We start from the raw sequence: 26,808 nt of genomic DNA, 5'->3' as shown, positions 1-26,808 counted from the left end.
TACCCGTACCTGCCCGGGTGGGGTCTGGGTACATGAAATGGCTGCTCGCAGAATCACGGGTATTTTTTACATGTACCCGCTGGGTCCGTACCCGCACGGGTCGTACCTGTACCCGCGCAGGTTACCCGTTTGCCAGGTCTAGTTGACGGCCTATAATAGAAAGTGATTAAAGGGAGGAGATTCACAGTCAATGGTGTGGATATCATTTTCTTTGGCTATAAAATAATTAAATAATCCCTGGAGAGCCCTACTGATTAACGTTCTAAATGGTTTGGCAAGGGTATTTTTGTCGTGAAATGAAAATGATAGGGGTATTTTGGTAAAGGTGCTTTAGGAGCGGGAAATGTGCATGCGCTAGGGCCACTTAAAACCATCTTGACATCATTTGAAATTACAGTCAGTGTTAAGAGAATTAGGGTTTCAGAGAGAGAGAGAGTTAGGGTTTCAGATAGAGAGAATTAGGGTTTCAGAGAGAGCGAGAGAGAGAGAGAGAGAGAGAGATGGCGAGAGCAGGAGCGGAGGTGGAAGATCTGCCGCGGACTATCGTGCGCAGGGTGGTGAAGGAAAAGCTCTCAGAATCGTCACAGGGCCAAGACATCTCAGTTCACAAGGACGCCCTCCTCGCTTTCTCTGAGAGCGCCAGGATCTTCATCCATTATCTCTCTGCTACGTAATACTCCTTTCTCTACTTTCTTTTACTTCCATTAATTTCTCAACTCAAATTTATTCCAATTGAATTACAATCAACATAACACTTTTTCTCAGTAATTGAATTCGTTGCGTTGGAAGCAAATTAGGCTCGTATTCCTTTTATTTCATTCTAATTGTTAAATATTTTTTAATTGTCTTTTTTATTGTAATAGAAGAAATCTTGATTCCTTTTGCACTGTTATTTATTCTTTCGGTTATTTAGCTTTCGCAATTGTTTGTAGCTGTAATTGCAATGGAAGAATAGAATTACGTACATATCTTCGTATCTTCACAATGGAATGACTTTGTAATAATCACCCTGATGACTCTGTCAATGACCCAAGTCCTGTAGGATCCTTTTTTGTACTTGCAACACCTCTCCAAGGTGTGGCTTGCCTCACTTTCCACCCAAGAAAAGGCACGCATATGGTGATTGGAACTATAGTTTCAAAACTCCCCACGTCAACTCCCTTTTACCTTGGCCGCATTCTGGTCCGAGTCCGCATTTTTACGTACAAAGTCAATCAAAACTCTTCTGACTCTTCCGAGTTATGACCGCTTCAACCGAGTACTTTACCACATTGTGCCTACTCAACTAGGATTTGCTTTGGCCATGTTTTGACCCTCATTCGTGTTTTGAAACACTGATTGGAACAGGTCAAGAGGTGGACACTCCATGGCTGTTCCATGGGCCCATATGGTGCACCTACCCCATGACAACTTCAATGCCCTCTCACGAGGAATAGTAGAGCAACCTACACAGATTGGAGAAACGATAAATTCAAATCACATGATGTGTCTCCTGTCTCTTATATAATGAATGACGTAGTGAGATGATGCAATTAGAAGAGTGCCCATGTTATGTTATATAAGAGATGAGTTCATTAATTTATATAAGAAATGACTCTTCCGAGATTCAAATCACCTACACTGTCCCTCTGTGGTGTTTTGCGCATTTCTTTGATGAAATCTCTGATTTAACTGCAGGAGTGTCGATTATTTGCTTGCACGTTAGGAGATCTGCCAATAGTGTTGCAGACCGATTGGCTAGGGAAGGTGCTCTTAAGGAGAATCTAGAGCTGTTTGACTCTTCCCTTGTGAATCGGTTTTTGTTGTTTTCTTTCTCTGTATTGTTTTTGTCCTTTGCACCTGTTTGGGCGACCTCTGTCAGTCGTCCTTTATTAATGAAAATTGCTACCATTCAAAAAAAAAAAAAAAAGGTGAGAAGTATAATAGTAAACTGCTATGACATTATATACACTCAAGAGAGGCAGATATCTAAAGATAATAATATCCTACCATATGTTTTAAACTTCTATGCCATTTCAGTTAAGGTTGGGTTGCAGTTCTAGGTTTTCAAAGATGGGTGTGTTCAGATTGGATGGGTTTTGAGTTTCGAATGGAGTGGGTTTGCAGATCTAGATTTTCAAAGGAGCCTAGGCATACGAATGGGTTAGAAGAGCAAATGATGGGTTTGGGCAATATGAGGATGTAGATCTAGGTTTTCGAAGGAATATTGGGATTTGGGACAGATGGAAAGTTTCAAAGATATAAAAGAAAGGGAGGATGTGACAAGAGGAATAAAAAAAAGTAGCCTTGCTTGGATTCTTTGCTCATTCCCTAAAAGCTTCACTCGATGGAACATCCTTGTATTTCCCTATGATCTAATACCATGACAACTTCAGCATCCTTTTCACAATGAATAGAAAAGCAACCCACACAAATTCGACTATTCAAGTCACATGACTTGTCTCTTGTCTCTAATATAAGTGAGATGATACAATTACATAGTACCCTTGTTACATTGTATGAGATATGAGGGGTATAATAGTATTCCCATGATACATCAAGTATCATTATTCATCGTCGTTACATCTCTTGCCTCTATAGTTTTGTGGTTGTTTCTTGAAAATGAACTTGGTGACCACTCTCACGCTACTATAATAATAAGGGCGTTCAGGGTGTAGCGTCATGTATTCTTATGAAGCAACTGCTATACTAATAAGGGCGTTTAGGGGGGGCTTCAAAGCCCCCATATTATATGGAAAGTAGCCCTATTAGCCCTTATTAGTATAGTACCATGAGAGGGGCGTGCTGGAGTTTTTCATCACCTTACATTTAGTGGGGTCCCAATCACGTGGGTGGGAGTGTGGGGGCTAAACGTCCTATTAGGGACTTATATATGCATTACCAAATTTTGATAATGGCAATATTCACTTTGTTTTATACTATGATTTAGCCGACACTTTGAATTTATTGGCAACACACATGTTCTGCCATGTCCGACACGACACGCGTGTCCGCACTCCTCTAGACACTTTTAAGTGTACTGGTAGAAGTGTTAGTCTCGATGTGGGAGTGCGGACATGCTTTTTTGCCGTGTCAAGTGTGACATTTTGTTTTAATTTCTCAAGTGGACATGCTTTGATACCATGTTAAGAGAGAATAGAGAGAAGAGAAAAGTGAGTTAGGGCTTTCTCCCCCTCACTAGTTTATTGATGTTAACTTGCCAACTTCTCCAAAAGTTTAAGCTGTTGGAGAAAGGCATTATTTATCTTTTATACTTTAACACTCCCCCACACGTGTGGCCCGCTTGGCAAACACGTGGCACATGTGGTCCCACTTTGGGCCGACCATGGCATGTGGATTTTTGCTATCCGGGAGGTTTGAACGTTAGACCTTTGGCTCTGATACCATGTTAACTTTTTTGCTATCCGGGAGGTTTGAACTCGAGACCTTTGGCTCTGATACCATGTTAACTTACCAACTTCTCCAAAAGCTTAAGCTTTTGGAGATGAGGGAGAGAAGTGAGGGTGAGAGATTAGGGAGAGAGGTGAGAGTGAGAGATTAGGGTTAGGGTTTTTGTGTTGGGATGGAGAAGATGGAGGCTAAAGGGGATCCCTAGGGATCAGAAACCCTAGGGCTTTGATACCATGTTGAGAGAGAGGTTTAGAGAAGAAAAAGTGAGTTAGGGAAGAAACTCCCCCTCACTAATATATTTATTAAAAGAGAGATAAGCACAATTACAATACTAAAGAGAAGAGTACAATTAATAAAATACCCATGGGCTTATTCTAACAATTATAAACTCTTCTTTTAGCTCTTCTTTAACTAATATTTGGTATTATATCGCCTCCCCTAAACAAACTCTTGTCCCAATACTATATTCATTGTATGATATTTGTCTCCCCTTCTAGTTATATGTGGGTGACGGAAGAGGACTAGATTAAATAGATGAATGCATTATTATTTGATTATCTCATGTTTGTTTTGGATTATAGTTGATTAATTCTAAGATTTACTAGTTTGTTAAATGAATACCATATTTATATTGTTACAAATTATGATAGTAATCAGTAATTTTATATGTATGTACGTGTTGCCATTTCTAGATTTTTAGATGTTGCCTTGTTAGACAACTCGTATCCATGTTGAAACTGGACACACAAATCTGTATCCACAAATGATGATTATATATACCTTCTATTTTAGCCGTGGGGGCTTGCCGTGTCCGTGTCGACACGTGACACTCGTGTCCGTGTCCACAAATCATAGGTAACTGTGTCTGAAAATAGTTATTGTTTGAGAATGGATGATAGCCTATACACCGAAATTTACTTTTTAACTGTGCAATCTGTGTTGTGGACTGACTTCATAGAACAATAATTATTAACAGGGCAAATGATGTCTGCAAGGAATCGAAGAGACAGACAATCAATGCTGATGATGTTTTCAAAGCACTGGAGGAAATTGAATTTCCTGAGTTCATCGAACCTCTTAAGGCTTCTTTAGATGGTTAGTAACTTATCTTCCGTTCTGCTTCCATCTTCATTATTGACAAATATATCACAAGATTAGTCAGTATGTACCAGTTAGTCTTACTGTTACCTCATGTTTAGGGTTTTTATTCTGCATGTACATTTATTTAACCCAAGAATAAACAACTGTTATCTCGAACATACTACTTATTTACTTTCTAGGATACTTATCAAAGCTATTCCCCTGTTTTCTTATTTGGTACTAAGAAGACAATTTCTCGTGTTTTGACACTTTATGATAATAACATCCAACAATTCCCTGCGCCTTTTGGCAAGTTTATATTTACAGTTAAGGAAAAAAATGCAAAAGCATTGTTGTGCTCATAGAAGCTAGAGTTTTCTGCCTGAGCTATGTCTCACATCTAATCTTTGCTACTATTGCTTTGGAAGTTGGAACCTCTTCTTCGTAAAGTTTTACCATGAGTACCGCTACCACAATTTCTGACCACCTTTAACTCAATCAAGTTTGTACTGTTTGCAATTTCTACATTTTCAAATTTAGGTTTTCTTATTACTAATCAACAAGTTTTTATACACCATTTTATGTATGCTTCCTTTGGAGCTTTTGCGTCAAAATTTCTATAAGAATTATCCCTTCTTTGCTCCGACACCTGAATCCGTTCCTCATTTAGATACTTCATATTACTATTAGGTCATTCATGAGTACGGGATAAGATTTAGGTACAGAAGTATGACTGCCAACCCTTTTTACTAAGTTTAGGGGTATGATAATTTGGTATTAGGTAGCATGGGTTCAAAATATCAGTCAATACATATAGGTTTTTTGGTAGTGGTCGCTATGAAAAATCACAGACAACTTGATTCGATACAAGTCCTGTCTTCTTAAGCCCATATGAATGATGTAGTTCTTTTGAGCCTGTGCAAAAATACAACTAAACGTCTTTTTTCCTATCATTGACATTTTAGGGTTATTTTTATCTGGGATTGATTGTGTAACCAAATAGCCATAAAAAATATATGATAGCAAAGCATTACAAATATATTTTGAAGTGCAAATCCATAGATCTGCCTCTCAAATTCATGAATTTTGGTGATTTTCTATTTGAAGTAAAATACATAATTGTTCCTTTCTTGATATGGATTACTTGTAGGACTAGAACACCAAAAGAATTCATGATTCATTGAACATACTTATTTTTGAAAAGATTTGGCTGTTGTTGTGCTCCTTTTTTGTTCTAAATGTTCTAGCTTTACTGTATGCTTTGCCTATGTTATGTATTGTTTGATTCTTTTGTACATTTTTTGTTAGATCAACTATGTTGTGCATGTATTAATTATGACAGTGCCTAATGTGTGTGTCCGTGTGTATAGGGGAGTGATATCTGCACGACCATGTTTTGATAACGGGGCGAAGTCATCTTGTTTTACATGTTTTAACTGGCTGTCAAGGGCTATTGTAATTCCCGAAAAGCTCTCAGCAGCCAATCAGAAAGTGTAAAACAAGGTGAGTTCGCCCCTTTATCCAAACAATGTCGTGCGGGTATCAGCGGCCTATAGCAGTGGCTCAGGTGCTGTAATATTTTCCCTTTTCCCTACATATTAATTCTTCTCATCTATCTACCATTCACTATTCAATTGATTACTTCTAAAGTAAGGTCTTGTTATTCTTCTGATTGAGTAATGCTAAATCCTTATATTGTCTTGATTTTCTTAGATCATCTTTGTTACACAGTTTTCAATCTTTTGTTTTCAAATCTTTTTTAGATATTCTCTTCAAACTCCATCCCAATCCTTTGTTCTTGTCAATTCTTTCATCTAGTTATTCAATTTAATCCAACCATATTGCTTTCCATCACTGTTTCTTGATTCTTTATTGTGATTTCTTGAATATGAATCATTGTTTCAAGATTTAAATCCAGTCACATGCTATGAAATCTGTTTTTCTTTGTACTGAACCTCAGTCGTTTGGAAAGAACGCTTATTCTGATCTAATCTGATGGTTCTAATATGCCCAGATTGAATCTTTATTTCAGTTTCTTGAAATTCTTGATCACCTGTTATGCTTCTTGATTTCTTACATTTACTCCTAATTTCATTTCATTTCTTATATGAATTCTGTCCTATTCCTAAATATTTTTCATTTCTGATATCAATTCTGTCTTATTCCTATATATTCTTTTCTGAATTCTGTTTCTTTCTCTATTTTTTATTCTGAAATCTGTCCTACACTTTGTTCTTCTTTAATCTAAATCTTTTCTTGTAATTTAAACCTATTTTTCTTTTTATTGTTTTTTTTTCTTGTTTGAATATATTCTTTATTTTCTGATGTGAGACTCACACTAGGGGGGCCTTCTAAGGTTCCTTGGTAGTCCTCTTTGAGTTTCGTAATCGCATGGGCTCTGAAACTATCATTGGGTCCTTGGTGGCTTGCTATTTGCTAGTTATATATGCCAAGATGGTCTAATGAGAGAGTTGACAAACTGGTAAGGGAAGACATGGAAAGAGAACTCACTGTTGGGGGTACTTTTTCTTTGCATGATTAATGGAAATGAAGTTGTTGGGAGGTGTTTTATAGTAGCAGGGACAACTTAATGCGGCATCTACTAGATTCAGAAGAAAGGCCAGGCAGAACTCATCAAAGCAAGCAACGCCATTCACATTGAGATATGGGCTGGAGGATTTCACTTTTCATCATCCCAATACAATGTTTTTACCTCGCCACGATTCCGATAGCAGTATCGATTTCACCTCTCTCTCCCTGTCTCAGTTTCTCTTGGTTTTCCATAATGCGAGCAAAACAAGGAGGAATGCTCTTGGTCATTTAAAAAATAATAATAACTCAAATTAACTTCAAGTATCATTAAAAGATGCATTAGGGGCAATGTATGGTTAAGCTAGGAATGATGCTCTTGGTCATTTAAAAAAATATAACTCAAATTAATTTCAAATGCCATTAAAAGATGCATCAGGGGCCTTCCTATGAAATGTATGGTGAAGTTGGGATCAAACCTACGAGTTCAACATTACAATGTTTTGGCCGTTATCATTGAAGAAATACAATGGCCAATGATCTATGCTTTTCAGAAGAGTTACTGTTATTGGTTATAAACGAAAGGGTGAATGGTTTTAGGAGTTGTGCTCTCTTTACCCTTCGACAAATTCTGACATTAATTCTGTAAGTAACCATCCGATTGATCAACAAATCTATCAGAAGGCCTTGCATATCCCCCAAGTTTAGCTTTACCGGTTAAATTGCTGTTTGTTATTTTGAGGAGCATTTGTTATGCTTTCCAGAGGAGTTACTGTCATTGGGTTATAAATGAAAGGGTGAATGGTTTTAGACTTTTAGACTTGTGCTATCTTTACCCTTCGACAAATTCTGACCTTAATTCTGTAAGTAACCATCCGATTCATTAACAAATCTATCAGAAGGCCTCGCATATCCCCCAAGTTTAGCTTTACCGCTTAAATTGCTGTGTGTTATTTTGAGGAGCATTTGTTACAAAATTTTCTTATGACAAGTTATATTTTGTTGACAAGGTGGAGATATAGTATCTGGAAACCCTGCATATGAAGTTTTTTGTTTGAGTGGTAGGATTTAGCTATGCATCTAGGTCTGAAGTTGGACTATCCTGCTTCTGCCAGTCTTACATATTTGTCGCAAGATGTTATGACTTATAGCTAGATACTGAGGGATGGATTTATTTTTTTTTAATGTTAACTGCCTTCCTCAATTTGTATTCCAACAGCTTTGAATTTGAATAAGGATACTGTTTATTAATAAGAAATGGAATATCAATAAAAGTGTTAGGCTAAGATCAATTTATGGTTGGTGAATTTTGTGATTTCATTCAAGTAGCACCTTCAAAGTGGCTTTTTCAAACAAGGGATCACCTTATTGAGTTTGGGCATAGTTATTCTAGTCTCTGGTTAGTGGTGCAGTTACTTGTCAGGTTCTCTGTTCAGTTTCTCTTCATCATTTCAACATCCCTTTGGATTTTGGCTTTCACCGGTCTCCACATTCTAAGAAAGCCTCTTGGTCTCTACCGGCACTGGTGCTCCTCTGTAATACCCAATCTTTGGTTGGCTCATTCTGGATTCAGAAGTAGGGCAATGCAATTAATGCCGTTCTTACTTCTTACCGAGAAGTACATTGGAGGATCCCACATTCTAATTTCCCCCCCTCTCACTTTTTATTATTCTTGTTCACTTTATGAAAAAAATATTACTTTTTATTGGAAGATGGGTTAGAGGTGTTCCTATATAATTTATATGTTTTATTGGAAGATGGGTTAGAGGTGTTCCTATATAATTTATGAGTAAGCTGGGATTGAACCATGAGTTCAGCGCTACGAAACATGGGTCATAATCATTGAAGCAAATGTTGAAGTGGTCTGGTCAGTGATCCTTCTATGATTTTTGGAGTTGTTCAGCTGGGTAAAAACCAAAGGGAGAATGGTTTTAGGATTCGGCATGCTGCTTCTTTACCACATTGATGCCAAGCTCATGTTTCTGATATGGTGGAATACTTTGATTTCTATTCTTCCAGTTTTCTTTTCGCTTTGATAATTTCTGACCTTAATTCCGTAAGCTGCCATCCAACGTGTTAGTAAGTCTATTAAAATGGCATTGAATGTCTTTCAAATTGTGGTTTTACTTTTACCACATAAATTGCAGTGTGTTATTTTATGTCTGGGGGAGCATTCATTTCATGAATTTACAAGGCAATTTTTTTTAGTTCTAGAAACCTTCCTAAGAAGTTCTTTGGTTTGAGTGCTAGCTCTCTCTTGGCTATGCATCTCGGTCTGGGTATGGAAATACCCTGCTTATGTTAGTCTGCACATTTGTGTCGAGACTTTACTATAGTTTCTGCAATTTATATTGGTTTGTGATGCAAAATGATACAGTTCTTTTTCAACATTCCACACTCAAAAAGATTTCATCTAAAGGGAACCATCATGCCTCCATGTTTTCTATGTTGTGTGACAGTCATGCTCAAATTCAAATTCAATTCTGCACTATTTGTGATTTCCTTTTTTGAAGTACCAAAGATGGCAACTACTGGAGTTTTGTTTTAGCAGTAGCTCGTGATTCAATCAGAAACTACTGGACTGAATAGTTCTTCCTGACCATAACTTTTCTTTCAGACTTTAGGCAAAAGAATGCTGCAAAGAAATCAGGGGCAAAGGCGAAGGATTCAGAGAAGAAAAGGAAAATCGAAGAAGGACCATCTGCACTCAATGGGGAGGATGTTGGTGAAGATGCAGAGGAAGAAGGAGGTGGTGAAGAAGACGTAGAAGAAGGTGGTGGCGATGAAGATGAGAATGTTGCTTGTGATAACTAATAACCCACTATGAGTAGTTTGATTCTAACACCTGCTTGTATAATCGATGCTTTCGTAGGAAAAAATTACCTCAAACGTTTAAGCACGCCCCACCAATTGTGTCGCCCTTGAGGGTTCCCCTCTCAAGACTATTTTTCATTTTGTGAGTTGGGTGGACCCAGATAGTCCGATGGATCCAAGGTCAAAAGGATCCGAAGACTGGTATCCTAATCTATCATAGTTGCTGAGTCTAGCATTGCACGATTCAAGGGTCAGATAGTAGAGGATTTGATATTTTCTAACAATAGATGGCATTACCAAAATTGAAGTGAAGTAAGTGCATGAATCAAGCAGGCAGAGATTGTGGACAATGTATAGAAAGTGAAATTGTTGGTCGGTTTCAAATTTTGAGCTCTAGTCACCCCAAGGTGGCCTCACAAAACAACCTTCTTCATCACATTGCCATCATGTGGGCTTGGAGCTTTAATTAATGGACCAATTACCAATGGGGGACAAACATTAGGCAAAATTATCAATAGGACCCATGCTTTTCAAAAATTATCAACGGGGGACAAAAGAGGTCTTGTCAGTAAAAGTTGGATGAAAATACCCTTTGCATATACAACACGTTTTGACTTTGGAAGGGGGTTTTCAAGTCTCTACGATTGGGGTTATCAGGTATCAAAATGGGGTTACCAATTTTAGAATGGGCTTATTAAGTTCCTGAAAATTGGCCGAGGGTACTAGAGTTTTGGAAGGGGGTTTTCAAGTATTTGGGATTGGGGTTATCTAGTATCAAAATGGGCTTATCAAGTGTTTGAAAATTGGTAGAGGGTACTAAAGTTTTGGAAGAGGGTTTTCAAGTTTCTAGGATTGGAGTTATCGAGTATAAAAAATGGGGTCACCAATTTCCGAATGGGGTGATCAAGTCCCTAAAAATTGGCCAAGCGTACTAGAGTTTTGGAAGGGGGTTTTCAAGTCTCTGGGATTGGGGTTATCTAGCATAAAAATGAGGTTACCAATTTCTAAATGGGCTTATCAAGTCCTTGAAAATTGGCCGAGGGTATTGGAGTTTTGGAAGGGGGTTTTCAAGTCTCTAGGATTGGGGTTATCAGGTATCAAAATGGGGTTACCAATTTCAGAATGGGCTTATCAAGTCCCTGAAAATTGGCCGAGGGTACTAGAGTTTTGGAATGGGGTTTTCAAGTATTTTGGATTGGGGTTATCTAGTATCAAAATGGGGTTACCAATTTATGAATGGGCTTATCAAGTCCCTTAAAATTGCCCAAGGGTACTGGAGTTTTGGAAGGGGGTTTTCAAGTCTCTGGGGTTGGGGTTATCCAGTATCAAAATGGGGTTACCAAATTCCGAATGGGCTTATCAAGTCCCTTATGAACACGTTTTTACTTCCTTTTTTTTTTCACTCGTTCATTTTCACGTTTTTTTCTTTCTACCTTACAGTTCATCTTCCTCATCGTCCATTGAAAGGGAGAAGGAGAAATACAAAACCCTACAACAAATGAAAAACAAAACCTAGATATAGAGAGAGATGGGAATGAACTCACGTTTCAAGTTTTCGAGCTTTCCCTCCTCCAATTGTGGCTAAAATGATGAAGAAGATGACTGGTAATGTAGAAAAAAACAAAGTTGAAAATGAAAAAGTGAAAAAAAAAAAAAAGAGGGAAAGAAGGGAGAAGAGGGAAAAGTGGAAAAGCAAAACGTGTTGCTTAAGAAAAGGGCATTTTCGTCCAGCTTTTAATGACAAGACAGATTTTGTCCCCCGTTGATAATTTCTGAAAAGCATGGGTCATGTTGATAATTTCACCTAATTTTTGTCCCCCATTGGTAATTGATCCTTAATTAATCGGCAGCCACCATTTGGCAAAAGATGCAGAAAAAGAAGAATCGGGAAAAAAGGCTTAAAATTAAAAAAGAAAAATTGCAAATTTGGCAAAAATTGGATTGGTAAAAAAATGAGGTTTAATTGTAAAACAAATGGATTTAATCAGTAAAAAATGATTTTTTTATGAATTCAACCTATATTTTTTTATTCAAGCCGATTTCTCTCTCTCTCTCTCTCTCTCTCTCTCTCTCTCTCTCTCTCTCTCTCTCTCTCCACACGCAACAGGAACAGTTGGTGTGCCCAACAGAAACCGTTGGTGGAATGGTGGGCCCATCTTTGAACAACATAGGCCCCGCCCATACCACACCATAGGATAATCCAAACCATCCATTTGATGGGCTAAATAGGTTGCGTCCCAAAATATCATTTCCATAGGTTGATCCTAGCCCTCCGATATAAATAGAAACTACATCTTATGCAACCTCTATAGATTGTAGGGTTGTGATCATCCTATGGAAATGATTTTTGGGGCATAATCTATTTACGTTGTGGCCCATCAAATGAATGGTTTGGATCATCCTATGGAGTTGGTTGTAAAGTAACATTAAGGCCTGTCCACAACATAGGATGATCCAAGCCATCCATTGTTTGGATAATCCTATGGAGTTGGACGTAAATAGGGTGATCCAAGCCATCCATGGTTTGGATCATCCTATGGTGTGGTTCGTACAGTAACATTAAGGCCCAATTTAGGCCCCACCCATATTTTTGAAAATGAAGTGTACCGTCAAGACCATAGGATGATCCGAGCCGTCCATTTGATGGGCCATAATGTAAATGGGTTGTTCCCCCAAAATCATTTGCACATGATGATCACAACCCTCCAATCTATAGAGGTTTCCATAATAAGCAATTTCTCTTTATATCTGAGGACTAGGATCATCATATGGAAATGATTTTTTGGTACACAACCTATTTACAATGTGGCCTATCAAATGGACCGCTGGGATCATCCTATGGTCTGGACGGTACACTGTCATAGTGGGTTGGATTTGGGCACCAAGGAGGAGAATTTTGGGGGGGCCATCAATTGTTCCTGTTGTGGAGAGAGAGAGAGAGAGGTGGAAACGTGCACTAAAATGATTAAGGGGGGTGGGGACACTACGTCATCAAACAAAAAAGAAGAAACAAAAAGGGGAATAGCCGTTAAAGCCTAACGTTTAAAGTAGCCATGCAACCCGTCGGGATAGGACTACATAACAATTCCAATCAACTTAATGCATCACCCCTTTTCAATTTACGACAGGATTTCCTAGGGGAATATACATGCACCTAAAAGTATTGCCGCCCACTTGTTTGGATAATCTAATCTATTCATTTAGGCCGTGTCCACTTGAGATTTTGAGTCCAAAACTGATTATTGGACTCGATTAAATGCAATTTTGAGGCCAATAATCAGTTTTGGACTATGGATTTTCCAAAAATCCAGGGGCTAACAGGTCCTTATCGGCCTCCACCGGAGATAAGACATGCTCCAAAAAACAAAACATTCACAGTAAGCCTCTGATATTTGAGTGTAAAACGGATATCCCAAAAGTAAAAGTTAAAAAGACAAACAATTTTGTTTCGGGGTTGGGGAACAGCAAAATGAATGGTTTGGATGATCAGGTCATCCCCACTGTTCTTTTTACAAGCCCGTGCATTTCCCTAAACAAGCTTCGTCTGAAATGATCTTCATGTGGACAGTGTCTCCCTATGTACTGTATAGATCAGTAAAGCAGACCGCATCTATCGATCCTCACATGGATATGGTAAGAGTTCCAATTTTGATTTGTACATGAATATTATCATCTTCATATTAAGTGGTGGGCCTACCAAATCATTCCAAAATGGCCATAGAGATGAAGTGCCTAAGCTTATCCTTACCCTTTTGTGTACTAAAGAAGCAGGAAGATAATGCAAGTACTACCTGATCAAGCGGAGCATTTGGAGTTAAAATCCACAACATCAATAACAGTAGTTGCTACCAAACTTCCAACACAGCTATGATTGTATGATGAAGTGCATAAAAAAGGAACATGTCCCCTTTTCTGGAAAATAACGGTCATAGAAGAAAATCAATATGGGCGATACCTGCGCCCCTTATTGCTATCATTGCTTTGCCGCCCGCCTGAGCCGCTGCTCCTTTCCCTTCGTTGTGGAGGCGAAGGTGTGGATACAGGCTGTTGCCTGCAATAAAAAAGGAAAATTAAGGAGAAAGAACATAATTGATATATTAATAAATTTTCCTAATTGAAAAATATCTCTACTAGAGAATTGAATTTACTTGGACTCTGTGGAGAGAGAGAGAGAGAGGTATTAGTAGAAATCAACACTCCACAACCACGACTACTTACAGGACATATCCAAGTCGACCATCAGGCAATAGCATAGGCACCATTGCCATGCCAGCAGGGGGCGCTCCTCCTCTGCCATACATCATAGGCTGCAACACAATATGTTACAAACAGAGTTAAAATAAACCGAGCAAGTGAAATTTACAATTACAATGCTCTACATGCTTGATTGGACATGTCTACTGATTTTTCTTTCTTTTCTTTTCTTCTCTCTCTCTCTCTCTCTTGAAATGAATGTCGAATTATTCTGTTGCCTATGTTCCACTAGCATATGTGCCAGTGGTAATTTGTAATGGAAAGCAAACACAGACGAAGAATTATTGGGGCAAGCAACAAATACCTGGGCGAAGCCCGCACCATACCCAGAACCAAGAGCACCATAACCACCACCCATTACACCATAACCACGAGGTGGATAGCTAGGGAGAAGGGATGACTTTGGTCCAGTATCGGACTTCCGATCAGCCTGTGGCTTTGCAAGGGAACACTCAAGAACTTGACCTGTCATGAAGTATAAACCCAGATTCAAATGTGCCACCAATATTTTTATATAATCTACTAAATAAAAAACGCATGCAAACACAATATCATCAAAGCAAGGGCCCACCATCTATTTCATATTTCTCAGTGTTCTTGAGTGCCTTCATGGCACTTGATCTCTCTGCAAAATGAACGAAACCAAATCTGCTCCTCTCCTGTCCAGATTTCGCTGGTGGCAGTATAACATTTGTGATCTTGCCATGATGTTCAAATAGTTCTCTCAACTGATCTTGTGTTACGCCTTTCGGCAAGTTTTTTACATAAACTGCCTTCACCTGTACATGGCAATCCAATATTTGTAAGCCAAGAAGGAAATATAAAATCCGGATATGAAAGCCGTAAATCAAGCACCTGTGAGGCAGCAGAAGAGTCAGCACTTTTGGGGTCAGCCCAGCTCACTGTAGGGGCATTAGTATCCAGCTTGAACTTTGGGTTTGACATCTTCTGCCTTGAGTACTCAGCACATGCATGGTTATAATATTCAATGAACGCAAAACCACGGTTACGGCTAGAATTTTGTGGGTCCTGTAACAGCAAAATATAAACAATGACTTAAAGTGCAACAGAACAACCACTCCAACATCACAAATGATCTAACAAATAAAACAGGTTGAGAAATATCACTTATGAAGCCGGAACCTGGAAAATGCCTCTTTACCACAGTAATTTAGAACTTCAAAAACAAAAATACTTGCCTTTAGTAGTTCCACACTGGTAATTCCAGGGCCAACGTTTGTCACAATCTTCTTCAAATCTTCCTCTACCCAGTTTCTTGGGATGTTACCAATAAACAACCGGTGCTTTGCTTGAGATGATGAACACTTCACCTTTCTTCCCTGAAAACAAATGGGTGCACAGGCAGAGAGATATATGACTGACAAGAATGAGGAACCAAGAAATACAAAAGTTTCACCAGGAGAGATTTCAGAGTAGACTAGACGCTAGTATACTTTTCCAAAGCTCCAAACTACTGAAGCACCACATGTAACAACCAACAAGAAGGAATCCGGCTCTTTAAAAACATATTTTTGAAACTCCAATCACAAATAGAAATCTGACTCTTCAAGATCATATTTTAGAAACTCCAATCAAAAATAGAATCTGACTCTTTAAGAACATATTTTTGATACTCCAATCACAAATAGAAATCCCAATTATTGCAGTAACAAAAAGAAACAGCCACTGAACAGAACATAATGGCAGTACTCCTTGCAAACTTTTCCACGAAATTCTAGAGAAGACCAAAAGTTAGTCATACTAGATATCATGATGTGTTTACCAGCACCGTTGGCGCAAAAAAAGCGAAATAGTGGTAAAAAATATTGGTACAACTTCCATACTATTGTCAGAAGATTTGTGAGAAAACAATAGGTCCACACTACTCAAGTAATATAAGAGGTCCACTACTCAAGCCAAGCTGTATTTTCTTATTGTTCAAAGAAAAATGTCTGTCAGAACTTAAAATCCACTGCCAACGAGAGAAAAGAGAGGTAAAAATGGAACAGAAACAATACAAAATCCAATGGAATTACCTTGAATTCAGTATTATTCAAATCCTCAATGGCCTTTGAAGCCAATTCTTTAGTTCTGAAGGTCACAAAAGCATAGCCCTTGTTCTCTGTCGAATCCTTGCCTTTCATTATCCTGACCTGTTATAGCCAAACATGACTGTAAACATAGCTTGGGAAGAATGTAGGAAAGAGGCAATAGAAACACCAAAACCAAAAATTTACCTCAGTGACTTCTCCAACAGAACCACAGAAGGTCCTCAAATCCTCTTCAGAGGCATCGTGAGGAATTCCACCAACATAAACTTCGGAGCCATGAGGAGGAAGAGCAAGAAGCTCAGCTTGTTTTTCACTCTCATCTTCATCCTTCTCATCGGCTGATTTCATCTCTTCATCACCGCGAGGGCTTCCTTCAGCATCAGCTCCATCGGGGACCGCAGTGTCTTCGTCCTCTTCTTCTTCGTCTGCTTCTTCTTCTACCTCTTCCTCTTCTTCTTCCACTTCCACTTCTTCCTCTACTTCTTCATATTCAACCTCTTCCTCCATAGTCTCCTCAGCATCATTGTCTCCATCAAGATCCACCTGCTCTTCGGGTTCAACTGGCTTGGGTGGCTCAACTGGCTTTGGGGGTTCAACTGGCGTTGCGGGCTCAACTGGTTTTGAAGCCACTCGAGAATTTGCTTTCGCCCTCGGCATCTTATGTAACTAATACAAGCTTTCAAGTCGACTGTGAAGGAGGCGCAGAAGCCAGAAGCATTTGTACAAGGGAGTATACAAATATGGAAAGGTGGCAAAAAATGAAAGGACAACAGGAGTTGCAGAGTAAGAACCTCAACTGAATCCACGCCATGAGACATGGCTCCAAGGAGTTTCAAAGTCAAAGATTTTCTCTAAAAAGGGATGATAAAAAGTAGTAGCACTAATAGACAAAGGCAAGAGAAAGAATTCCGAATGATAATCAAGAGGAAGATGTAAACAGGTGCAAAAATGAAGCAATGAATTTCTTGCAGTTTAGATACCAGGCTCACGCCCCAAAAAAATACTCAGCCAGTTCAAGTGTCTAACTATCCAAGTTTCGGCACAAATACAATGATGAAAAAAAAAAAAAAAAAAAACCAGAAGTAGAAAATATAAGAAATAATGAGTTGGGCAATAGGTACCAAAATAAACAAGTAATAACATGTTTGTATTGCTTCAATCAAATGTAAGAAGCAAAACAGGATAAGTTTCTTTAAAGATTCCAATTTCCGAACTACATACTATCAATCTACAGACATTCGGAGAGATGAATAAAGTTGATATTCTAGGTTTCAAGCATTAATATGGGGGCCTAAAAATGTAATGAAATGAAGTAGATATAGAAGGTAAAACAGTAACAGAATATAATATGGGAAAAGATTAGTGCTGGATAACTAATCATGAAAAAAATCTCCAGAAACTAGCAAGACACACCGGATTCTCAACATTAAGTTTGAATTGTCATTCTTTATTATTTTTATGTTTTTTTGAAACTATAGTTTGAATGGTCTTAGTGGGATAGCATTAATACAACAATTCCCATAAAATTAATTAAAAACAGTTTATATTGTGCAACTTAGCAGAGTCCAAAAAAACAAGGAAAACACATGCAGATGCAATTCTGAAACAGATTTCTCTGCAGAACAATGGGATAGGAAGGCTGGAATTAGTAATAAAGCATCAGCTTCAACATTTCATAAAACTTTGGTTCGGTCTCTGTGTTTTGTCTTGTTCGTTACCATTTTAATCTTTTGCATTGTTTCTTTCTTTCTTTCTTCTTTTTTTTTTTTTTTTTTTTTGTTGGGGGGTGGGGGGGGGATAATGTTCAAAGCCTTCTGAAAGATGATAACGCACATTACCATGTCAACATGAATAATTGAAGTTCTCTCTGAGGTACTCATATAGGTATGATATAGTATACATTTTCTTCCTGGTAATATAGGTATGATAAAAATGTGAAGATTTGAGCAACTTCTTACTGGCTTATGAAATATCTATAAAAATGTTTTTATGCAATCAAAGAGATGCCTTTAAAAATAAACAGAAAATTGGTTTTCTTTTCCTAGTGCTATCTCATGCAACAGCAGGTCCGCGAAATGCCTTCCTGCAATGGTCCCCCTAGCAAATCCCCAACCCCCCCCCCCCCCCCCCCCCCACCACCCACACAGACACAGACATATATCTGTGCCTGTACTTGTTCACCCATTTTCTTTACATGGGACAGCCAGCTCCAGTGTACATGGCAATCAGGCCCGTTGAATCCTTCACACGTGAAGTACATCACCCCCCTGCGATCGCAGACGCACTGTTGCTGGCTGTCCCAAGTAAAAAAGGAGGGGGGCGGGGCGGCATATCACTTCCATATATACACATGGGTATATATATATAGTCAATTGCACAATCAACTAAACTGATGCATGAATTACAATTGTAGAAGACCAATATCAGTAGCTATGCCCATAGTTTCAAAGTTTCCCCACGTCATCGTGGACTCCCCCGAGTTGAATCCCTTTTGCCTTGGCCATGTTCCGCATTTTGACCCGCATCCGCATTTTAAAACACCGGCTATGCCAGATCTGAAGTACAGGGAAACCTATGGTATGAGAAGCAAAATGTTCATCTATTACACACCCTTATGGGGCGAGGGCGCGAGGCAGTGGAGGACTACGACATCGCGGGTCATTTTTATTGCTATCTACATTGGAAAGAGTCTCTCAATCGCCTAAAGAATCTAGATACGAAGGAAAAACTACTACAACCTAAAATTTGGACTCAAGCAAGCAATTTCAAGGGGACTCACAAAGATTTTTTCAAAGGACAGAGAGAGCGAGCGCGCGCGTGTGTGTGGTGGTGGTGGTGGTGGGGGGGGGGGGGGGGGGAGGAGGAGGCGGGGGAATGATACGGTTAGTTTGTGTGTGCCCTAAAATTTGAAGAGGAATAACTTTGCAAATTAGATATAGCCGCATGCAAAGTTTAAGTCTGCCAAATTTGCAAACGGCCTATCAATCTATTATCGGAGGGATAGATTTAGTATCTGCAATAGAAAATGAGGGTAAAACAGGCATTTACCTCTTCCATACGAATAAAAGAGATACTCAAGTGTAGAGAGTCTAGTGGTAGTTCCACATACAGCTGATAATTCTTATGATAATTTGCTATAATTAAAGATGACAGCTGATAAATCCGCCCATTTTTTAGTCCAGGGCCGCCTCCTACTAAGGGGGGCAACCGGTTTCTGCTTACCCATTCTCCTTCTCTCTTTGAACTCCACTACGATCTCATTTTATCCATGTGAACTCTCTTTCAGGGCCTCCCCCTATACAATTCGGCACTCACCCCTTCTCTCCACTTCCGCTATCTGGCTCCACACCCATCTTTTTCTCTATGAAGCCATGGCGGTAATCACAGATCTGCAAGAAGAAACACAACAACATAACCCTCCTTGTCTCGTCACCTTAAAGAGGCTCCTGGAAGCTCTGGCCGATCATCGACGGCCTAAACGCTCTCCTTGGAAATCACACTTGATTTCCTCCACCAGAAAATTGATCTGTTTAAATATGGGCTCATCAAGGGCAGAAGACAATGACTCTGAATAAAATCCCATGAATGGCTATGAAGGAGGTTCAGAAGAAGCGCATGCCGCTGACGGAGGGAAGCAAGCAGGAGAAAGAACCAATGCTGGAGACATGGAAAAGTGGGCATGAATTCCAAACTCTGTAAATGGCGTGGACTTAGGTCCTGGACGTTCTGGATTTTGAGAAGTAATTTTGAAAGAGGGGTTACCTCCAAACTCTGAAACGGCTTGGATTTAGGACATGTTCGTTCTGGATTTTTGAGAATTTGAGAGAGAGAGAGAGAGAGGTGAAATCCAAGCAATAAAATGGCTTATATTTTAGGCTTCTGGTTTTTGAGCTGATTTTGAGAGAGAGAGAGAGAGAGAGAACTCCAAGCCCCAAAACAGCTTGGATTTAGGAATTGTTTGTTCTAGATTTTGAGAGAGAGAAAGGATAGCCACTGATTACCTCCTCCATGCAGCAAGGGGTGGCCGCTGAAGATAAAGGGGAGAATTTATCAGATCCCATAATTATAACAAACTTTGGTATTTTCCTACTTCTACATTGTAGTTGCTTTAAAGACTCACAAGTGAATATAATAAAAAAGTTTTCATAGTGTGAGCTAGTAAGAAATTGGTTTTTTGTTATTTCTTCTCCAGGTTTCATTTTCCCATGATCCACTTAACATTAAGAGGTTGATTACGTAAGTTGTCAATCACTTTATGCTGAAGATAAAATATAAGGAACTGTAGCTATATATTATTTACAAGAGCTGAATTTTGTTGATGCTTGTAAACGATGAAGGAAGAAAACCATAGTGTGGTGGAACACATACCATGAGTACAAAGGTTTCTTTTTTAAATGGCAAAAATTACTCTTAATTGTCAAACTTAAAGACCAGCATTTTTTGCAAAAGTATCTTTGCTTACCTATTTTTAGAAGCTCACAGGAATACTAATGCAAAACGATTGAAGGCAGAACCAATACTTTTTTAGAAAGGTAGGAAGAACTAATACTTTGCTCAGACACCAAATCTGCTGTAGGGCAGATCTATGGAATGGACATTAGGGGTGAAAAGGATAGGTAAACATTAGGTTTTCGGGTCCTAAAATGTGTGACTAAATTGAAAAAAATATTTATTAGTTCTAGGTATCGGATAGGTTTAGAAGCGTACAAACATACACCGGGAAGGTGCATGAAAGGGTTTTGGGAAAGATTAAGGGACACATGGTTTAAGGTGAGATAGGATACGTAAAATAAGAAGAAAAATATTTTGAGGTTTTAGGCAAGGGAAAGGAATATTTTCTATTCCTGGACAGATTGTTTTGTAGATAAAACCAAAGGGGGGGGGGGGGTAGCAAGGTCGGAATCTCACCAACCAAAACCCAAGGCATCGCACTAAGGGGTTCATGGGCATCGCACGAAGATCAAGGCATCACACATTGGCAAGGAGTGGACATCACATCCACACAAAAGAAGAAGCTTTTAAAATATTTGTTAAATCACCCATTCATCCATCATTCATTTCATCATGGCTAAAAGAAAGTGCCATGAGGTTACAAATATATTAGAAAAGATGTAAACCAGAAAATTCTAAAATCTGAAGCAAAAAACTAACATTTTTGGACTAAAATACACTCTAATAACTTAAAAAATTCTTCCCCACTTAAAATTCTCGTAATGCATGTGTGGGGCCTGTTTAAAACTTAGAAGCACGAAGCGGGTGAGGGGGCGGAGGCGGGAGCGGGGAAGCGTGGAGTCTAGAAGAGTTTAAGTTTGGGAGAGCCATGGGAGCGTGTATGTAATATTTTCTTCATATATCTTTCAAAATTCAAGTATATCAAAAAATAATAGTTTCTAATCATTTTCATATGTATCTTTCAAAATTTAAGTAAATCTAAAAGCTAATTTCTAACCATCTTCACCATCTTCATTTGTGTGCACTCGTTCCTCGTGTCTTCTGAAGATGCACACGCCTTTGTGCTTGCTCCAATGAAGTACTTTGAAGAGTTGGAGGAGTTTGATGTAAGGAAGTTGGTGATGGTGGGACTTATAGAGTAATAGATGCAGGCTGAGAGCGTCATTCGAGCGGTTCCCGTCTCTCTGGGGTCGCACTCCCTGGAAGCTCCTTCCTAAGGAGCGCCGAATCGAGGTTCTGAGGTGGGAGCGGCACCCCGAGAGAAGGTTCCTGCTTCTAGGTTTAAAACACTCATAACTCAAAAAAATTAAGTGATTTTGAGGGAAAAGGACTATGGTACACCTCCTCTAACTTAAAGGACTTAAATAATACCTAATAACGCTTAAAAATCAAAATATGGGGCCTAGGATGGTCCCCATCAAATACACCAAATCGTGACAAATGCAATCAAAGTAAATATTTCTCCCAAGTATGAACTGAATTACAGGGAAACATAATCTCCACATGTTTTAACAAGAAATAAAAACCAAGATCTTTGACTTTCTTACAAACTGATTCACCGTAGAACAAGATGGTCTGCAAATTATGGCTGTTTAATTATCGCCTTTAATTAAAATATGACATTCGTAATCTGTCTTTTTAATATTTTCTCTCTTCTTTGAAAAGAAATGATCTACCATTAAGACTTTAAGAGTATCAAAGGTGAAATATAAGGAGAATACGTCCACCTTCTGCCCCTAAATAAGCAGTAACTATCCCTTCACCCTCTCCAACTGAATGTCCCCTGAGAACCTATATTTTGGGTTCCACACGATCCATTACAAAAAGGAGATCCTAGAAAATAAAAAATAAGCAACCTCGAAGCCCCTGACCTTCCCAGATTAAACTTCTTGGGACCGAAAGAACACATATATTCGAATCCTGGAAGAAAACATTACGGATTGGTCCCAAACAAAAATGAGGGTGACCGCAGCACACCCAAGAAAAAGCTCCTAAAACCCGTTACAGATCACACAAGCCTCCCCCCTATCAATGCATTGCTACGAGCTATTAAGCTGAAACCATTATTAGCTCTTCAAGGGGAAGGCATTCATATAAATGCTGCTCTGTTTTTTCCTTCATTTCCATCTCTCATTCAAATCTACAACAACCCCAACTATAAACCCAGATGTGACTAGTGAAAAGTTTTCAACTCTACAGACACCTCCTATATAGTTAAAGGGATATTCATGAAGAATCATATAACAAATTAACAAGTCATTGCTAATAAAACAAATATATGCCGAAGAAATGAAAAGAAATCTCCCATCACTTAAATTACATAAAGCAATAACAAAAAAAAAAGTTTTGAAATACCTAACAGTCGAGTGGGCTGATTCCAAACTAAGAAACCCTAATTATTTCCATCAAACAACCTATTGAAACAAAGTAGCGAATCCGATTTAAACCCCTAAATCAAGAAAGACTATAGGTCTAATGTGTTTTATTCGCGGTTAATTTGCACATCACAGAATCCGAACAACACCGAACGGTTTCCAAATTCAATATAGGTTTCGCAGAAATCTTTCACCAAAATAAATCACTAGATGCAGAAAGAAAAATGGAGAAACGCAAATGAAACTACATTCAAATGCAAGGTAAAGAAAATAGACGGAGAACAAGACGAGATTTCCTACTTCTGAAGTTCGGAAGAGCGAGCCAAACGCCGAATGAAGTTTTTCCTTAGTCCTGATGGTAAAATCCTTTTATAGAGAAACCCTAGAAAGGTCTAGGGTTACGAACGATTTTTTTTTGCCTCCGAGAAAAAAATCCCTTTATAGAGATACCAAGACATGGTCTAGGGTTTCAATTTGGTATATTACGAATGTGCCCCTACCTACTTCAATTTTTTTAATTGGGATGTTGAGGGCATTTTCGGTATGGAAAGTGAAATATTCGGCCACTTTTCTACCTTGGGCCAGCCCTACCTTACACACAGGGATTGCGTTTGGATTGTCCGGATTAAGAAACAAAATTTTTGTTTTGTAAGGTAAATTAAGAATCAAAATCAACGTCCTATTTCGATGTCAATTCTGATCATGGTTTCAAATTACGGTTTTGTAATGAGTTTAGGTCCTCACCGAAACCGAAATTTTTAGGCCGAAATCCGACAAAATCAACTAAAGTAATATTTTATCTCAGGAAAATATTGAATAATGAACAAAATCCAGATTTTGGGTGGAATTCCTTAAATTTCAGATGAATTTCTGGAGAAATTTCGGTCGAAATTTTGTAACGTTTCGAGTATATCCGATTTTGGTCGAAATTTAAAACCATGATTCTGATTACCATTTAAAGCGAGTATACATTAAAAATGTAATTCAAAAAATCTCAAAAGAAATTTCACTTTAACAGTGGCATAACCAGAATGCCATATCTTGGGGCGGAAAACATATTTGTTTTGAAGTACCCCTTTAATTCTATCATGTGTTATGCTGTTGGGAAAGAGGATGACATAGACTTATGAACTCAGCCGTGGCACCCTGATGGACCCCTCGACTACCAAATCTCAAAAGACAGCACATCCCCAATCCTTGCAGAAGCCATAAAGCTGAGTGATATTAGAAGCAATGATATCTGGCATTCGGATCTCAACAGGTCTACTCTTCGAACTGAAAAGAACATTATTTTCAAAGGTGTCTACATCAATAGCCCAAAAAACACAGTCATTTGGAAGCAAAATGTGGATGGGATCTTCTCTACTACAAGTGCCTATGATGTTCTTCATACTCACTTCCCTCTCGTTCAGTGGAATTCTTCCTGCTGGTTCTAGGGTCATATCCCAAAACAAGCAATGGTGGTGTGGAAAGCTTTGCAGAACAAACTTTTGACGAAGGATTTTTTTTATTAGATTCATACCAATCTCAGAGACAAGATGCAACCTGTGTAATTCCCATCCAGAACAGTTGATCATTTATTTTTCAAATGTGGTTATTCTTGTTGGATCTGGAGATCCATCCTTTGGCATTTTAATACAAGAAAAAGGCCTCGAAACTCCTTACTAGAAGAAGAACAATGGATTCGAGTAAACTGGCCTGGAAAGGGTCAAGCAGCTAAAGCTATTCGAATTGCTTTTGCCTCTGCAATTTTCAGAATATGGAAGGACAGAAATGGGCGACATTTCGGAAATAGGAAAAATCACAGATCTGCGGTTCTTAGGAGTGTTATTCAGGATGCCAAAGAAAGAATAAATTGGCAAGACTTCCAAGATGAAGACAATCAGGAAAGAAGTTCTATTGCCGCGTTAGTGGGGTATAAATTCAGAGCAAATCAAACCCACCCAAAGCAATGCTCCTAGGTCCCTCCGAAGCCTGGAGAATTCAAAATTAATTCGGATGCATCTTTAGACAGTGAAGGAGGAGGATTATGAGGGTTAATTCGAGATGATAATGTTATCTCTGAATGTTGACAAGAAGGAGATTTATGAGCTGGAATTAATGGCAATCCAAAATGGTATTGTTCAAGCTTCTTCTATGGGAATCAACAATATTTGGATTGAATCGGATTCGAAATTTGCAGGTCATCAATGGCAAGTCTTCAACTCCATGGAAAAGTCTCAAGATAGCAAACCAGATGAAGGACATCCTCCCCACTTTTAACTCTTGGAAAATAACTCGTACTTGGAGAGAAGCTAACTCAGCTGCTGATTTGCTTTCAAAAAGAGCTTGGCCTTGGAAGGAGTTCTTCACACACACACACCCACCCCACCCCTCTCACTCTGCTCTCAAAATCTTCTATCTTGTCTGTCTATGGATAGAGAGGGAGTTGTATCCCATAGATTGTAATCTCTTTTTCTCTTGTATTTTTCCCTGGTAGGGGTCTACCTAACCCCAACTTATCAATCAAAAAAAATAAAAAAATGTCATCTCTGCATCTGAATCCTGTTCATTTTTTGAACCAAGTGCTGAAATCAGGCCTTAGAATTGAAATCCTATTTCAATTCAATATCAATTATAGGACCCGATTTCCACTTTAAAAACACCGTTAAAGGGCCTGGGCAGGATGTGAACTCTTGAAACTCTGCTATGAGAAGACATATTTTTTGTAAAAGCTACAAACACGGGAAGGTCAATGGAGTCGGCGACCTGATGACAGGGGAGCTGGCTACAAAGCCCCAGTGAATGGCGGTCGTAACTATAACAGTCCTAAGGTAGCGAAATTCCTTTCGGGAAAGTTTTTACCCACATAAAAGGCGTAACAGTCCAGACATTGTCTTGGAGAGAGGCTCGCACCACCACCACCAAAAAAAACCAACTACTAGTATTTCCTTTGGAAACACCCTTAAACCCAAGTCACCCAAGTTTGCTTATAAATGCATGTTGCTCCTTCTAGCATAACTCAAGATATACTTAGTGTGCCTATCACTTGCAATTTTTGGTAGGGATTGTGACACCAAGGCAATGTTTGGCAGCCATGATTTTTTTTCATGATAAATTAGTGTCTTCAAGTGGTGAGAGAGGAGTGAGGTGGGTGGGAGAAAGAGAGAGATTAGAGAGGGCACAACTGAGACGAGGGTGAGAAGTGACTAAAAACGTTAAAAGTCAATCACATTTTGAGTATAGTTTTTTGTTTCCTTATTTTCCATGCTTTTCTTGCCCTATTCTCACTCGATCCCTCTAATGTCTATCCCTCCCACGGTCCCTCACCACTAGGTAAGCTGATATTCTAAGGAAAAAAATATCATAGTAGCAAAACGTGCCCTACAGGTTGTGTTTGTTACGTAGATCTTGACTATGTTGGTTGCTTAGATATGAGGAGGCCTATCACATACTACTTCTCCGCTCTTATGGGTTAAGGTAGACTTTGCAATCAACGTTTGCATTTTCTACCACGAAGCATAGTGTATGACATTGACTGAGATAGTGAATTAAGTTATATGGTTGAAGGGGCTAATTGGGACTTTGATATATGGTAATACACGTGATAATTGTATTATGATAGTGAAAAAACTACAACGTACTTAGTGAAAGCCGAGTACACCATACGAAGACCAATTAAGTTCATCATGTCTGAGGGCATTATCCATTGGGAAGCGTATCCCACCCACTCTCTCTGGTGTATTTATGACTACTCTTTTTACAGCATTACAAGGGGTGGCCCAGGGAGGAGAAGTGGGTGGATATATCATTGCCCTATCCCTTTTTAATAAGATATACAAAACAATATTCGGGGAAGATATGGATAAAGCTCGTCCTTGTGG

General features: G+C 38.8%; 2 protein-coding genes across 3 annotated transcripts; one reads left to right on the top strand and one right to left on the bottom strand.

Moving 5' to 3' along the window:
- Window positions 1-390: 390 nt before the first annotated feature.
- On the top strand, window positions 391-10,056 carry NF-YB11 (nuclear factor Y, subunit B11). Its single transcript, XM_077378347.1, has 3 exons — window positions 391-670; window positions 4,367-4,485; window positions 9,617-10,056. Exons 1-3 carry the CDS (start codon window positions 501-503, stop codon window positions 9,811-9,813), a joined length of 486 nt encoding a protein of 161 aa, XP_077234462.1. The 5' UTR covers window positions 391-500; the 3' UTR covers window positions 9,814-10,056.
- Window positions 10,057-13,589: 3,533 nt separating this feature from the next.
- Window positions 13,590-23,402, bottom strand: LOC143877533 (heterogeneous nuclear ribonucleoprotein Q-like). Of its 2 annotated transcripts, XM_077379638.1 has the most exons (9): window positions 23,246-23,402; window positions 16,305-16,806; window positions 16,104-16,220; window positions 15,267-15,407; window positions 14,923-15,096; window positions 14,639-14,846; window positions 14,372-14,532; window positions 14,032-14,120; window positions 13,590-13,864 (listed from the first exon to the last, which is right to left on the bottom strand). In XM_077379638.1, exons 2-9 carry the CDS (start codon window positions 16,773-16,775, stop codon window positions 13,753-13,755), a joined length of 1,473 nt encoding a protein of 490 aa, XP_077235753.1. In that variant the 5' UTR covers window positions 16,776-16,806; window positions 23,246-23,402; the 3' UTR covers window positions 13,590-13,752. The 2 variants fall into 2 exon arrangements, with proteins under 2 accessions (XP_077235753.1, XP_077235754.1); XM_077379639.1 differs by lacking the exon at window positions 23,246-23,402 and having other exon boundaries at window positions 16,305-16,822.
- Window positions 23,403-26,808: the final 3,406 nt, after the last annotated feature.

The sequence above is a fragment of the Tasmannia lanceolata genome, unplaced genomic scaffold, assembly GCF_043159265.1.
Source record: "Tasmannia lanceolata isolate RefF3 unplaced genomic scaffold, GAP_Taslan_0.1 ptg000005l, whole genome shotgun sequence".
NCBI classification, from domain to species: Eukaryota; Viridiplantae; Streptophyta; class Magnoliopsida; order Canellales; family Winteraceae; genus Tasmannia; species Tasmannia lanceolata.
This window is presented reverse-complemented; position numbering and strand designations above follow the sequence as displayed.

Bases quoted from the DNA above. Each gene is read 5' to 3' on its own strand.
- LOC143877533 (XM_077379638.1), bottom strand. From the start codon at position 16,775: ATGCCGAGGGCGAAAGCAAATTCTCGAGTGGCTTCAAAACCAGTTGAG. The intron at 16,221-16,304 runs GTAAATTTTTGG...TGGCTATAACAG, and splicing joins CTGTTGGAGAAGTCACTGAG to GTCAGGATAATGAAAGGCAA. The intron at 14,121-14,371 runs GTATTTGTTGCT...ATTGTGTTGCAG, and splicing joins ATGGTGCGGGCTTCGCCCAG to CCTATGATGTATGGCAGAGG.
- NF-YB11 (XM_077378347.1), top strand. From the start codon at position 501: ATGGCGAGAGCAGGAGCGGAGGTGGAAGATCTGCCGCGGACTATCGTG. The intron at 671-4,366 runs GTAATACTCCTT...AATTATTAACAG, and splicing joins ATCCATTATCTCTCTGCTAC to GGCAAATGATGTCTGCAAGG. The intron at 4,486-9,616 runs GTTAGTAACTTA...CTTTTCTTTCAG, and splicing joins TCTTAAGGCTTCTTTAGATG to ACTTTAGGCAAAAGAATGCT.